Raw genomic sequence first — 16,719 nt, forward strand, 5'->3', positions numbered from 1 at the left:
TACCAATTTCTATTCTTTCTGGTGGTCATGAATTAATAAAACAGCAGACATCAATAATTGTTATCATATTATCAATAAGCTGTATCGCCATGGTGATTCGCGGTTTGTTGTGATGTGTCGTGGCAACACGGGCGATAATAGGACATGTCTGCTCAACACCGGATGTACCATGACGTCAGGGACAGGTGTTTCCTTTTAACAGCGGAAGTAGTGCATTAAGATATAGATCGTCACGAATAGGCTGTGACTGATGGCGGTGTGCACGCAACTTCCACCATGGCAACGAAGCGTTAAAAACATATAATTACACACATTTGTCAGTGTTTTGGTATGCCAAGGGATAATGCTATATAATAAGAAATGGATATTTGTAACGCGCTATAGTCCATCCGTTGAAGCATGCTCAAAGCGCTAACACTATAATTACCCCAATTGGTCGATGTTCTTTCTCAGCTCCCTGGGAAGAATATAGCCCACTCTGCCTGTGAGGCGCGAGAAGGTTAACAGTCTCATTAACGTCTCAGTAAATAGATAGATTGTTTGATGGTGCTCAGTAGGTAAATAGATTGTTTGATGGTGCTCAGTAAGTAAACAGATTGTTTGATGGTGCTCAGTAAGTAAATAGATTGTTTGATGGTGCTTAGTAAGTAAATAGATTGTTTGATGGTGCTCAGTAAATAGATCGATTGTTTGATGGTGCTTAGTAAGTAAATAGGTTGTTTGATGGTGCTCAGTAAATATATAGATTGTTTTTATGGTGCTCAGTAAATATATAGATTGTTTGATGGTGCTCAGTAAATATATAGGTTGTTTGATGGTGCTCAGCAAATAAATATATTGACTGATGGTGCTCAGTAAATATATCGATTGTTTGATAGTGCTTAGTAAGTAAATAGGTTGTTTGATGGTGCTCAGTAAATGAATATATTGTTTGATGGTGCTCAGTAAGTAAATAGATTGTTTGATGGTGCTCAGTAAGTAAATAGATTGTTTGATGGTGCTCAGTAAATATATAGATTGTTTGATGGTGCTCAGTAAATATATAGATTGTTTGATGGTGCTCAGTAAATATATAGATTGTTTGATAGTGCTCAGTAAATAAATATATTGTTTGATGGTGCTCATTAAGTAAATAGATTGTTTGATGGTGCTCAGTAAGTAAATAGATTGTTTGATAGTGCTCAGTAAGTAAATAGATTGTTTGATGGTGCTTAGTAAGTAAATAGATTGTTTGATGGTGCTCAGTAAATAAATATATTGACTGAAGGTGCTCAGTAAGTAAATATATTGTTTGATGGTGCTCTGTAAGTAAAAAGATTGTTTGATGGTGCTCAGTAAATAAATATATTGACTGATGGTGCTCAGTAAATAAATACATTGACTGATGGTGCTCAGTAAATAAATGGATTGTTTGATGGTGCTTAGTAAGTAAATAGGTTGTTTGATGGTGCTCAGTAAAAAGATCGTTTGATGGTGCTCAGTAAGTAAATAGATTGTTTGATGGTGCTCAGTAAGTAAACAGATTGTTTGATGGTGCTCAGTAAATATATAGATTGTTTGATGGTGCTCAGGTAAATAAATATATTGACTGATGGTGCTCAGTAAATAAATAGATTGACTGATGGTGCTCAGTAAATAAATGGATTGTTTGATGGTGCTTAGTAAGTACATGTATTGTTTGATGGTGCTCAGTAAATAAATATATTGACTGATGGTGCTCAGTAAATAAATAGATTGACTGATGGTGCTCAGTTAATAAATAGATTGACTGATGGTGCTCAGTAAATAAATGGGTTGTTTGATGGTGCTTAGTAAGTAAATAGGTTGTTTGATGGTGCTCAGCAAATAAATATATTGACTGATGGTGCTCAGTAAATAAATATATTGACTGATGGTGCTCAGTAAATAAATGGATTGTTTGATGGTGCTTAGTAAGTAAATAGGTTGTTTGATGGTGCTCAGTAAAAAGATCGTTTGATGGTGCTCAATAAATAAATAGATTGTTTGATGGTGCTCAGTAACTAGATAGATTGTTTGATGGTGCTCAGTAAATATATAGATTGTTTGATGGTGCTCAGTAAATATATAGATTGTGTGAAGGTGCTCAGTAAATAAATAGTAGACTATAGATTGTTTGATGGTGCTCTTGTTGCCTTATATAGCTGTATCTGATTCATAAGCCTTATGTTTCCAGTCAGTGGTATATTTAACTTACAGTATGTTTCTCTGTTTCAGTTCTCTGATGCTAGTAACGTCATGCTATGGTTATTCGATGCTGATGTGTTTGATACGGGCATCATAGTTGTGTTTTGGACCGTAATAGCTGAGTTGGTTTTCGTTCTCAGCCTAGTAACGTTTTGATAAACTTTATAATGTTTTGGTCAAATCCTGTTTTCAAATGTATTACTTCTTTTCTCCGGCAGTTTATTCCATGTTCTCTTTTATAGCTGGGGCAGTCGGGTAGCCTAGTGGTTAAAGCGTTCGCTCGTCACGCCGAAGACCCGGGTTCGATTCCTGACATGGGTACAATGTGTGAAGGCCATTTCTGGTTTCCTCAGACGTGATATTGCTTGAATAGTGCTTGAAGCGGCGTAAAACCATACTCACTTTTACAGCTAGTAACTGTGTTCCAGGCCAGGCCTTGGATGATATTGTGTGCCAGTTGATACTTGGAATTGCAGTTTATGTTTGGATCTTCAATGTATTATAGCTAAAACGAATTAAGTATATAATTATATAAGTATATATGTCAACTACACACTGAATTACCCACTCTTCCACTTACTCATTATCTCTCTCAACCACTCACCCTCTCACTCACCCTCTCATTCATGGGGGCGGTCGGGTAGCCTAGTGGTTAAAGCGTTTGCTCGTCACGCCCAAGACCCGGGTTCCATTCCCGACATGGGTACAATGTGTGAAGGCCATTTCTGGTGTCCCCCGCCGTGATATTGCTTGAATATTGCTAAAAGCGGCGTAAACCATACTCACTCACTCACTCACTCTCATTCATGCTCTCATTATCTCAAAAACTTACTATCTCACTCATCCATTCTCTCATTATTTCCCTAAACCATACACTTACTCACCCACTCACTCACTCACTCATTATCATAACCACTCACTATCTCACTATCTCACTTGTCTCACTCACTCTCTCACTATCTCACTTGTCTCACTCTCTCACTATCTCACTTGTCTCACTTGTCTCACTCTCTCACTATCTCACTTGTCTCACTATCTCACTTGTCTCACTCTCTCACTCGTCTCACTATCTCACTATCTCACTTGTCTCACTCTCTCACTCTCTCACTATCTCACTTGTCTCCCTCTCTCACTCTCTAACTTGTCTCACTCACTATCTCACTTGTCTTACTCTCTCACTATCTCACTTTTCTCACTCTCTCACTATCTCACTTGTCTCACTCTCTCACTATCTCACTTGTCTCACTCTCTCTCTATATCACTTGTCTCACTCTCTCACTATCTCACTTGTCTCCCTCTCTCACTATCTCACTTTTCTCACTCTCTCACTATCTCACTTGTCTCACTCTCTCTCTATATCACTTGTCTCACTCTCTCACTATCTCACTTGTCTCACTCTCTCACTATCTCACTTGTCTCACTCTCTCTCTATATCACTTGTCTCACTCTCTCACTATCTCACTTGTCTCACTCTCTCACTATCTCACTTGTCTCACTCTCTCTCTATATCACTTGTCTCACTCTCTCTCTATATCACTTGTCTCCCTCTCTCACTATCTCACTTGTCTCACTCTCTCACTCTTTCACTTGTCTCACTCTCTCACTATCTCACTTGTCTCACTCTCTCACTTTCTCACTTGTCTCACTCTCTCACTTTCTCACTTGTCTCACTCTCTCACTCTTTCACTTGTCTCACTCTCTCACTATCTCACTTGTCTCACTCTCTCACTTTCTCACTTGTCTCACTCTCTCACTTTCTCACTCTCTCACTATCTCACTTGTCTCACTCTCTCACTATCTCACTTGTCTCACTCTCTCACTTTCTCACTTGTCTCACTCTCTCACTCTTTCACTTGTCTCACTCACTCTCTCTTTCACTTGTCTCTCTCACTATCTCACTTGTCTCACTCACTCTCTCGCTATCTCACTTGTCTCACTCTCTCACTATCTCACTTTCTCACTCTCTCACTATCTCACTTGTCTCACTCACTCTCTCACTTTCTCACTTGTCTCCCTCTCTCACTCGTCTCACTCACTATCTCACTTGTCTCCCTCTCTCACTCGTCTCACTCACTATCTCACTCGTCTCACTCACTCTCTCACAATCTCACTTGTCTCACCCACTCACCCACTCTCTCACTATCTCACTTGTCTCACTCTCTCACTGTCTCACTTGTCTCACTCTCTCACTTTCTCACTCACTATCTCACTATCTCACTTGTCTCACTCACTCTCTCACTATCTCACTTGTCTCACCCACTCACCCACTCTCTCACTTGTCTCACTCACTCTCTCACTATCTCACTTGTCTCACTCACTCTCTCACTATCTCACTTGTCTCACTCTCTCACTATCTCACTTGTCTCACTCTCTCACTATCTCAATCGTTTCACTCACTCTCTCACTATCTCACTTGTCTCACTCACTCTCTCACTATCTCACTTGTCTCACTCACTCTCTCACTATCTCACTTGTCTCACTCTCTCACTATCTCACTTGTCTCACTCTCTCACTATCTCAATCGTTTCACTCACTCTCTCACTATCTCACTTGTCTCACTCACTCTCTCACTATCTCACTTGTCTCACTCTCTCACTATCTCACTTGTCTCACTCTCTCACTATCTCAATCGTTTCACTCACTCTCTCACTATCTCACTTGTCTCACTCACTCTCTCACTATCTCACTTGTCTCACTCACTCTCTCACTATCTCACTTGTCTCACTCTCTCACTATCTCACTTGTCTCACTCTCTCACTATCTCAATCGTTTCACTCACTCTCTCACTATCTCACTTGTCTCACTCACTCTCTCACTATCTCACTTGTCTCACTCTCTCACTATCTCACTTGTCTCACTCTCTCACTATCTCAATCGTTTCACTCACTCTCTCACTATCTCACTTGTCTCACTCTCTCACTATCTCAATCGTTTCACTCACTCTCTCACTATCTAACTTGTCTCAATCACTCTCTCACTCTCTCACTATCTCATTCGTCTCACTCACTATCTCACTTGTCTCAATCACTCTCTCACTATCTCACTTGTCTCACTCACTCTTTCACTATCTCACTTGTCTCTCTCACTATCTTACTTGTCTCACTCTCACACTTTCTCACTCACTATCTCACTTGTCTCACTCACTCTCTCACTATCTCACTTGTCTCACTCACTCTCTTACTTGTCTCACTCACTGTCTCACTTGTCTCTCTCACTATCTCACTTGTCTCACTCTCTCACTTTCTCACTCACTATCTCACTTGTCTCACTCACTCTCTCACAATCTCACTTGTCTCACCCACTCACCCACTCTCACACTATCTCACTCGTCTCACTCTCTCACTGTCTCACTTGTCTCACTCTCTCACTTTCTCACTCACTATCTCACTATCTCACTTGTCTCACTCACTCTCTCACTATCTCACTTGTCTCACCCACTCACTCACTCTCTCACTTGTCTCACTCACTCTCTCACTATCTCACTTGTCTCACTCACTCTCTCACTATCTCACTTGTCTCACTCACTCTCTCACTATCTCACTTGTCTCACTCACTATCTCACTTGTCTCACCCACTCACTCACTCTCTCACTTGTCTCACTCACTCTCTCACTATCTCACTTGTCTCACTCACTCTCTCACTATCTCACTTGTCTCACTCACTCTCTCACTATCTCACTTGTCTCACTCACTATCTCACTTGTCTCACCCACTCACTCACTCTCTCACTTGTCTCACTCACTATCTCACTTGTCTCACTCACTCTCTCACTATCTCACTTGTCTCACTCACTCTCTCACTATCTCACTTGTCTCACTCACTCTCACACTATCTCACTATCTCACTTGTCTCACTCACCCTCACACTATCTCACTTGTCTCACTCACTCTCACACTATCTCACTTGTCTCACTTACTCTCTCACACATGTGACATGTCTGAGTGTTCACTCTATCACAATGTTCCTTTAAACAGGGACAAGGAAATGTCAGTGATGTTGACGTCCACATGCTTCACTGACTGCGCTGTGTAACGCGGCCACATAGAATTGTTAAGAAGCCTCAGGAATGATGTCCACATGCTGGCTTTGCTCTTTCTATTACCCCGAGTGCCTCCGTTACCATATCATGATCCAATGAAATGACAGCTTTCACCTGTCAGTGCGCCCGTGGAGTGTGTAGCTGTATACATAACGCCTCTCCATTTATCTCCAACATGAACGAATTATGTTTTATACCCTTCAAAATCCAGATTGTAATGAAACACGGATTTCAATGGATGAACCTACAGCCATCACGCCGTAGATTGTCACCTATTCAGGTTCGGGGCTCTGTGGATTCAATTACTGAGCCAGACACTGAATTGGTATCGTTCCGACTTGGTCGAACAATAACTCTCGATGTCCAAAGCTCATTGAATGCCGACACTCCCTGTTACATCTATCGACGTGTTGCCAGCGTGTTTGAATGGCGAGGAAGTAACGAGGACGTCTAACCGATGGCAACAGAGGGATTGGGAGCTATGTATTCTTGCCGCGAACATATCTAGAATTGTGTAATTAAGAGGAAACATTCTGACATGGCTGAGCCTGACAGCCCACTTCCCTGTCAGACGGACAGTGCTCCAAGTTCAGCGTGGTGGACGACGGAGACACGGGGACGCTGTCGTTCCTACTAGCAGTCTCGGATGTGGGGCATTATCTTGATGGCGGCTGTCGTGTTCGCTTGTCTGCTATTGTTTCAGATGAGGATCAAACTGCTGCATGGTATCTTCAGTGGACCCAAGCGATACGACTGTCGTCAGTACAGTAAACTACGTTTATAACGAACACGCTTATAACGAACTGACGGATATAACGAACTGACTTTTTTGTCCCGACTATTTGCTGTAGTTATGCTGTATATATGCTTATAACGAACTACGGTTACAACGAACTAATATTAGTGGTCCCCTTGAGTTCGTTATAACCGTAGTTTACTGTATATGTTAAGGCATGAAGTTGCGATCACCTTAGCGATACTATCGCTTTGTACAACGGCACCCTGCACTATACAGGGATAGAACAAGGACTGGTCGGCTTGGAGTCAGTATTGTGTGTCCTAGTGTTAAACCTGTGCATGGTATGTCAATGGCCTAGCGCTATACGGAGATATAACAAGGACTGGTCGGCTTGGAGTCAGTATACTATGTCTGAGTGGGGTATCCATGTTAAACTGCGGCATGGTATCTCAGTGGCCCTGCACTATACGGAGATAGAACAAGGACAGGTCGGCTTGGAGTCAGTAGACTGTGTCTGAGTGGGGTATCCATGTTAGCTGCGGCATGGTATCTCAGTGGCCCTGCACTATACGGAGATAGAACAAGGACAGGTCGGCTTGGAGTCAGTAGACTGTGTCTGAGTGGGGTATCCATGTTAGCTGGGGCATGGTATGTCAGTTGGTTGGCACTATACGGAGATAGAACAAGGACTGGTCGGCTAGGAGTCAGTTCACTGTGTCTAAGTGGGGTATCCATGTTAAACTCCGGTACGGTATGTCAGTCGGTTGGCACTTTAAAAATTAGTCGGACTGCTACGAAGGAACCTCACCTTCACTTAAAGCATAATTAATGCGTGATTAATACACATTGATATCAAGTGTCAGGTAAAAAAACAAAACACCTCTGACACGCTATGATATGTAACTAACATTTGCAGAGTTGCACACGCAATTCGCTGTGCAGAGCTGCGTCCCTTGGTCACGCCAGAAACCTATGATTGGGGGTGTGAATCCAGGCTCGCCCCGATTATGTTTCTAGGTATGTCAGCACCATACCCGTGCTCTTGGGTTTCACCGAAGTGGTAAACGTCTGAGACCTGCATCACTTCGGGCTTTCCTCCCACATTAAGCTGACACGCCGTGATATAACTGGAACACTGTTAAAAGTGGTGTTAAACCAAACTCACTCACTCACTCACTCACTCACTCACTCAGAGTTGCACCCCTCAGGCGTGCCAGAAACCATTGGTCTTGGGTTCGAATCCCAGCTTCGCCAAGATTGTTTCTTGGTTTGTGAGCACCGTGAACGTCGAGGACCCGCATCACTTTTAATTCACGCATTCTTCCCACATCATTAAAATAACCGAATTACTGTGAAAAGCGACGTTAAACCAAACTCACTCACTCATTCCAATTAACCCGAGCAGAGTGCCCCTTTAACGTATAGGAGAACTGAGGTCGAGTGTGGATGATCTATATCTGTGGCATCATTACATTTACTGTGCCCTAGCGGTAAAGACGGTTGATGATGCTGGAGGGAAGCTGGGGGACGACGGGAAGACTTACAGTGAAATACGCTATCTGGTAATAACCCCGTCCTAATGATGCTGTCACTGTTCAGACTGTGAATGTGGGATGTATCTATGAAATGTGATGTCTCATCCATATATTTTTTTTTTTTTTTAAAACAAAAAAAACCAGGTTCACGTGTCTTGTAGACTGATTAAGCTAGGTCCGCATTTTTTTGCATTTTATAATAGGGATTTTTTAAAGAGAATGCGTAAATGTTATCAGCAACTGAATTAATCAAACTGGGCTCCGTCCTCCCTAATCTTTAAACTAACGGAACAAATATTTGTGCTTCATATAAAGTGGTGTAAATGTTATTAAAAAATTCATAATATTTAGTCTGATTAATGTTTAATCAGAACAAATTCAGTGACATAGCACGCGTTGATGTTGTTTTTCAGCAAGCCGTGGCATCGCGTAGGCGTTATTGACGGATAAACAAAAGTGCTTTTTATGAGCACCTGTTTATAAACAATCTGTGCTGTGCACATCAAAACAAAAACACGTGTGTGAGTATCATGATCCAAGCACGAAAACATCCACATCGTGCGACATGCATTAACATGCACGTGCAAATTGTGAATCACCGCCCTTAATTTGAGAAAATGTCTACATGAATATGCATTGATAGATGCATTGTTTAATTTCAGAATAAATGTATTTCTAGTGAACTTTTAAATGGAGCATGGTTACTTTTTCAATTAGTACATGTTGTTTAAAACCGCCCACGGCAATATTCCAGCTACACTGACGGCTGTCTTTAAATCATCGAGTCTGGGCCAGACAATCCATTGATAAACATCATTAGCATCGATCCCCGCATTTGGGATACGACAACTTGCATCGACCAAGTCAGCGAGCCTGACTTCTGGCGAGCCCGTTAGTCGCCTCTTACGACAATCATGGTTTGCTGAAGACCTATTGTAATCAAGATCTTCACCGGTGTATCCCTTATGAAATCCGAAAGCAGGGTAGGGTTCTTTGACGAATGCTCTCTGTTTCAGTCCAATTGGCCGTTACGGTCACTCGTAATTTCGTTTTCCAGTCACAGACAGTTTTCGTCACAAGCTGACAACTATTTCTTTCAACAGAGAATTGGTCATTTTCTATATTTTCAAAGGACTAAACAGCAGTTGGATTGTATTGGCTTGTCGTCATTTAACATAAATTTAGTTTGAAACATCTCGCTTTCTACAGACTCAGTGCCACGGGGTTTCCAGGTGCGAATCCCATAAAAGGACAAAAGGTTAAGAAATATTATATTTTAACAGATAGGCAGTAAGATTAGCGACACAAATGGCACTCATTCACTGGACAAGGAGGTGAGGTGAAATGGGGCTTAACGTCGCGTCCAAGATTATTGCACTTACATAGCGACGTGCATGTACGTGTGTGTGTTTGTGTGGCTGATTGTACTAGTCCGGACTGATGCCGATTTATAGTGCTAGCTCAATGAGATACCATGCTGCAGTTTAACATGAATACCCCACTCAGACACAGTATACTGACTCCGAGCCGACCAGTCCTTGTTTTAGCCCCTTAATGCCGAACGCCAGACAGGGTAACAACAAGTACCATCCTCTAACGTCTTTTGATATGACGCGGCCGAGATCGAACCCCGGACCTTCCGCTCTCCGGGCGGACGCTCTACCACTAGACCACGGAGGCGGTCCTCACTGGACAAGACGTTTGTAATACGTTACAAAGTGAAACGACACAATCGCATTGACATGACGTCACTGCCGCTTTTTTCTAGGAGGCGTGGTCGTGGTCGATGTTGCAGTCATAGTTACTCATCGCATGACAGCACCAATAGATCTAAAACACTTTATGAGTCACTGAATTCCTTGCACGTGTGGCCAGACATTCCTTTCCTGTCACAGAAGCCTTATCGCGAACCATGCGTTGACTTGGTCTGTCAATGCCTTTCACTTAAGAGCCCAAGGGCATTGGAGGGTGTTAGTCGCGAGACGCCAGCACTTCCATCCACACATTCTAAGTGGCACATCTGAGTCTCTCACGTGACCCAGTTTGGACTTAGCAAACTATTATCCCCCAAAAAAGATATCCTGGTAAATATTTTAGCTTCCACTTTCGTCGTTTCAATGCGATTTGCATTCATCGATATTTTAACATGAAGAGGATCGCTTTGGTTGATCGCGGCGTTGGTTCAACGTGGTTTTCAGTTTTCAACGTGAAGCCGATACTCCGCCACCGCTGCTGCCTCGGCAGCCCTGCTTCCACGTTGTTGCTGTTAATGTTATTTTACGCCGCAATCAGCAATATTTCATCTTCATCGTGGCGGCCTGTAAATAATAGGGGCACGGGTGGCCCAGTCGTCTAAGGCGCCGCGATTCGCTGTGTAGAGTTGCGTCCCTTGGGCACGTCAGAAACCTATGATTGTGGGTTCGAATCCCGGTTCGCACCGGTTATGTTTCTAGGTTTGTCAGCATCATACCCGTGCTCGTGGGTTTCACCGAAGTGGTAAACGTCTGAGACCTGCATCACTTCGGGATTTCCTCCCACATTAAGCTGACACGCCGTGATATAACTGGAATACTGTTAAAAGCGGCGTTAAACCCAACTCACTCACTCACTCACTGTAAATAATAGAGTCGGGGCCAGGTGAACCAGTGGTTGATATTATGAATTTAAAACGTCGACGCCAGGGGAAAATTCAGTCTCCATTATCTGCCGAAACTGATTCCATTAAGCTAAAAAGGCAAAAAAATATTGAAATTTACATGAATGGATCACTAAAAATCAATGATGGCACCGGGGCGGTCGGGTAGCCTAGTGGTTAAAGCTTTCGCTTGGCACGCCGAACACCAGGGTTCGAATCCCGACGTGGGTACAATGTGTGAAGCCCATTTCTGGTGTCCCCCGCCGTGATATTGCTGGAATATTGCTGAAAGCGGCAGTGAAACCAAAACTCACCCATTCACAGTGATGGCAGCAGATGAAAAGTGTAAGCATATACCGCTCTATCGGCAGAACCCACCACTCACACAATTTACATAAAACATATATGTTTGTTTGCTACGTCCCAAACCGTCAGAATTAATTCAAACAAATTTATTCACATGAATAGGATTGGGCACCAGTTATCACAACTTAAAACGCCCTCTTCGGTATACACGTTACAAGTCCATTAGAGTGAGTGAGTGAGTGAGTTTGATTTTACGCCGCGTTTAGCAATATTCCAGCAATATCACGGCGGGGGACATCAGAAATGGGCTTCACACATTGTACCCATGTCGGGAATCGAACCCGGGTCTTCGGCGTGACGAGCGAACGCTTTAACCACTAGGCTACCCGACCGCCCCCAAGTCCATTAGAGGCAATACGTAACCTAACCTTGTCTCTACTCATTTTCCGGATTGCATATTTTTAATATGATGTCACAATACGTGACCGTTTTCTGATGGAAACATATTTGGTGTGATGTGAGGGTCATGAGACAGAATACATCAATACCGCTATCCTCGTCATCATGTTATCTCCCTCAAGACGCCAAGGAAGAACCGAAGCCTTTTGTAAACCCATCATTGCCAATTAAGTCAGTTTGAGTGAAAGAAACACATTGTAAATAATTTCCTTTGAACTTGAGTTCGATATAATCAGCTGTGTCAACTTGGCATGTTTTCATGTCGACGTGAGATGTTTTGATCTTGTTTTACGTTTTTATTACTTCTGAAACTTTATTTAACATAGTTGCGTAAATGATTAAAACATCAAAATCGAACTTCTCGTTCCCGGTTGTGAAAACACAACTCTGTGTCGACTATGAACCAATATCAATTTTGTCAAAAATGTCGTCCTTGCAAGTTTCAGTGAAATGAACTCTAGCTTCTAAGACACTGAATTCAATTCAATTCAATTCTTTATTGTATGAAAGGCCACAGGCCCATATACAACGGAGTTACATAACATATTTTATAAAAAAAAGTCAAGGTAACAATTCACTTCGTAACAAAAAAGCATTATGTATGTACAAAGCCAGTTGATGTTGTGTTATATCCTTGCAAGACAGTAATGAAGACAATCTTTTAGCATTAAAATGAGATAGAGACCACTGCGGTAAGTACTTGTCTCTTAGATTTTCGTATATAGGGCAAATAAACATGAAATGGTATTCATCTTCGACAACAATGTCACAAAATGGGCATAATCGTATCGATTTCTCAATAGATGAAAATCTCCCTGTGTTAATTTTTAGATCATTCAGGCCAAGTCTAAAACGAATAAGGGTGTTACGAGAATTCCTGTACCGTAAATTTGATAAATAGGATTCTGGTTCAAGCAATGACTTGAATTGGCGATAAGTATCATATCTTGAACTTTCATAAATATCTGAATGCCATTTCTGATGAAACATGTCAATGGCACGCATGCGAAAGTACTCTGAAGCCTTTATGAGTTGAATTTCTTGTCGAGCTAACCGAAGTTGAATCAAGCGGAGACCCAAACGTGTCGATAGGGATTCCTCCTGGGCCAAAACCTAACATTGTTATGGAGTTCATCTCGAATATCTTGGGAAGATCGAATTTTATACGTAGTTGAATTAAGCGGAGACCCAAATGTGTCGATAGGGATTCCTCCGGGGCCAAAACCTAACATTGTTATGGAGTTCATCTCGAATATCTTGGGAAGATCGAATTTTATACGTAGTTGAATCAAGCGGAGACCCAAACGTGTCGATAGGGATTCCTCCGGGGCCAAAACCTAACATTGTTATGGAGTTCATCTCGAATATCTTGGGAAGATCGAATTTTATACGTAGTTGAATGAAGCCGTGAACCCACAGTGCTGGTAAGGATTGCTTGGGTGTCTGAATAAGTACGTACTTCACATCCAATGTCGACTTTGTCATTTGTGAACAAATTCAAAATGAAGTTTGTGTTCAAAGTAAATTGGGTTTAACGTCGCGTCCAAAATTATTGCACTTATATAGCGACGTGAATGCAGGTGTGTGTGCATGGCTGCTTGTACTAGTCCGGACTGATGCCGATTTATAGTGCTAGCTCACTGAGATACCATGCCGCAGTTTAACATGAATACCCAATGAATGACTCCGAGCCGACCGCGAGACAGGGTAACAACAAGTACCATCTTTTAACGTCTTTTGGTATGCCGCAGCCGGGGATCGAACCCCGGACCTTCCGCTCTCCGGGCCGACGCTCTACCACTAGACCACGGAGGCGATCAACTGCTCTACCGATATCCAAAGGCTTAAAGACATTAGACAACACGTGACTAAAATACGTCATGGTGGAATTCCTCTTCTGTCGCCCAGTCGTCTGAGTTGCGTCCCTTGGGCACGTCAGAAACCTATGATCGCTGGTTCTAATTCCGGTTCGCCCCTACAGTGTTTCTGGGTTTGTCGGCGCCACACCCAAGGTCGTGGGTTTCACCAAAGTGGTAAACGTCTGAGACCTGCATCACCTCGGGCTTTCGTCCTGTTGAATGCCGTCATGAGACTGGAATACGGTTTAACCAAACTCACTCCCTCACTCTTCTGCACTCACCATCAGTGTCATAAGTACAACGTAGGACGTATGTGTAGAAAACCCAGTGATGCCAGAGACAGCACCAATATGTAGGCCTCGCTGAAGAATTAACCAGAGATAGCACCAAAATGTAAGCCTCGCCGAAGAATTAAACAGAGATAGCACCAAAATGTAAGCCTCGCTGAAGAATTAACCAGAGATAGCACCAATATGTAAGCCTCGCTGAAGAATTAACCAGAGATAGCACCAAAATACAGGTCTCGATTTAAGATCAACCAGAGACAACATCAAAATGTAAGCCTCGGCTTAGGATTACCCAGAGGACGAAAATAGAAAGCAGCGCTTGGTGTTTACTCTCGATGGCCATCTCTAATGCAATGCTCTGGTTAATCTGTGGTACTGGATGAAACTATGTGACACTCCTGCGATGCTGGTTTTCTTGCAATCCCTCTTGTAGCAGGTATGTGACGGTGTTTTACGTTCCCGTGTCTGACACAACCAGGCAATGCTTTGATCTCTGTACAAAGAGACATGCTCAATGTTTAATGCTCCCTTATTTCAAGCTATCAATGCTCATAAACATGCGGCTGGGATCATTTTCAAAGTGAACAACATACATATTTCATAAACGATGAGGTCGTTGTCGTTATCAGGAACACTTTACATCTGTCTTGCACGCCGTGTCGACAGCATTCCGGTGGCGCTTGGAATGGCATGCAGTACGCTGGCATAAATACTGACTAAATAACTCCTCGGTTTGCTCAATGGCACTGTATACTCTTCAGGGAGCTGCGAATGGAAATCGAGTCCACACTGATCCATTGACGGTGGTAATAAAAATACAGCGTTTCGGGCATACCTACGGAAGCCTTTTAGGGCCATTTTTTTTATTATTATTTTTCGATAGTATCTTGAAATTTCAAGACACTAAGTTGAAATTTCAGGATATTATCTTGAAATTTCAAGATACTAAGTTGAAATTTCAAAATACTAAGCTGAAATTTTAAGATACTAAGTTGAAATTTCAAGATACTATACTTCTATTTCAAGAAGTTGAAATTTCAAGATACAGAAGTTGAAATTTCAAAATACTAAGTTGAAATTTCAAGATACTAAGTTGAAATTTCAAGATACTATCTTGGAATACAAGATACTATCTTGAAATTTCAACTTAGTTTCTTGAAAATTCAAGATAGTATCTTGAAATTTCAACTTAGTATCTTGAAATTTCAAGATAGTATCGAAAGAAAATAAAAAAACAAATGGCCCTAAAAGGCTTCCGTACATACCAGCGTGTGGAGTTATGCGCTTTTCAAATGCATGTACACGTATACGGCATTACCTTGTGGACAGATCAGAGACGGAAAAATCTATGTACCATTTCGACACGATTTGTTGGATTCCTGAACAACAAAACAGATATCTACAATAAGTTACATTGTGTTTCCTAGTTTGATATAAGAAATGGTCACATTGGGCATATGTGTGTTCAGTTCAGGGTACTTTGTGGTGAGTGAGTATGGTTTTACGCCGCTTTTAGCAATATTACAGCAATATCTCGTCGGGGGACACCAGAAATGGGCTTCACATATTGTACCCATGTGGGGAATCGAACCCGGGTCTTCGGCGTGACGAGCGAATGGTTTAACCACTAGGCTACCCAACACCCGGATGATGATGATGATGATGATGATGATGATGATGGCGACGACGACGATGATGATGGTGATGATGATGACGACGACGACGACGACGATGATGATGATATCGATTATGATGATGATGATGATATCGACGACGATGATGGTGATGATGATGATATCGATGATGATGATGATGATATCGAGGAAGATGATGATGATGATGATGATGATGATGACGACGACGACGACGATGATGATGATGATGACGACGATGATGATGATGATGATATCGACGACGATGATGATGATGATATCGATGATGATGATGATGATATCGATGATGATGATGATGATGATGATGATGAAACCTATCCAAGATTAGCCCTGCTTATGTTTCTAGGTTTGGCATCACTATACCCATGCGCGTTGGGTTCCCCAAAGAGGTAAATGTATGCTACTCTTCGTCAGCTCTGCGTGGCGACTTGCGGGGCCCTCGACGACATCCCCAGATGGATGACGTGATACATGAAACTAATGTCTTCATTTGCCTTTGTTTCAGATCGTGTTCAGCCGACATTGCAGTGCACGTGACATCCAGGAACTCATAGCACAGACAGCGGGAGTAACCAAGTAAGTTGTCTCCCCTTTAGAGCCTTGAGATTTATGCGAATGAGTGAGTGAGTTAGTTCCTTTTATCACTATTCCAGTTATATCATGGCGTGTCAGCTTGATGTGGGAGGAAAGCCCGAAGTGATGCAGGTCTCAGACGTTTACCACTTTGGTGAAACCCACGAGCACGGGTATGGTGCTGACAAACCTAGAAACATGATTGGGGCGAACTGGGATTCGAACCCATTATAATAGGTTTCTGGCGTGCCCAAGGAACGCAGCGAATTTCGGTGCTGTCGGCGACTGTGCCGCCCATACCTCCTGTTTTACGTGGACGGTAAACGTGAAGCGTAGCACGGCTAGCCAATAAGCCAACGTTTAGTGCTCTCATACACGTGCCCTATAGTGGAGGGGCATTGTGTTGAAAT

General features: G+C 42.5%; 1 protein-coding gene across 9 annotated transcripts in view; it reads left to right on the plus strand.

The window, feature by feature from the left end:
• LOC124113965 (high affinity cGMP-specific 3',5'-cyclic phosphodiesterase 9A-like) overlaps nt 1-16,719 on the plus strand; it is a 131,225-nt gene that overhangs the window by 37,372 nt on the left and 77,134 nt on the right. For all 9 annotated transcript variants that reach the window (XM_048398612.1, XM_048398611.1, XM_048398615.1 and 6 more), the window contains exon 2: nt 16,242-16,312. In XM_048398612.1, the coding sequence (XP_048254569.1) occupies nt 16,242-16,312 (71 nt within the window). The remainder of the gene's footprint in view (nt 1-16,241; nt 16,313-16,719) is intronic.

This window comes from Haliotis rufescens, unplaced genomic scaffold (genome assembly GCF_023055435.1).
Source record: "Haliotis rufescens isolate VD_foot unplaced genomic scaffold, xgHalRufe1.0.p SCAF_18, whole genome shotgun sequence".
NCBI classification, from domain to species: domain Eukaryota; kingdom Metazoa; phylum Mollusca; class Gastropoda; order Lepetellida; family Haliotidae; genus Haliotis; species Haliotis rufescens.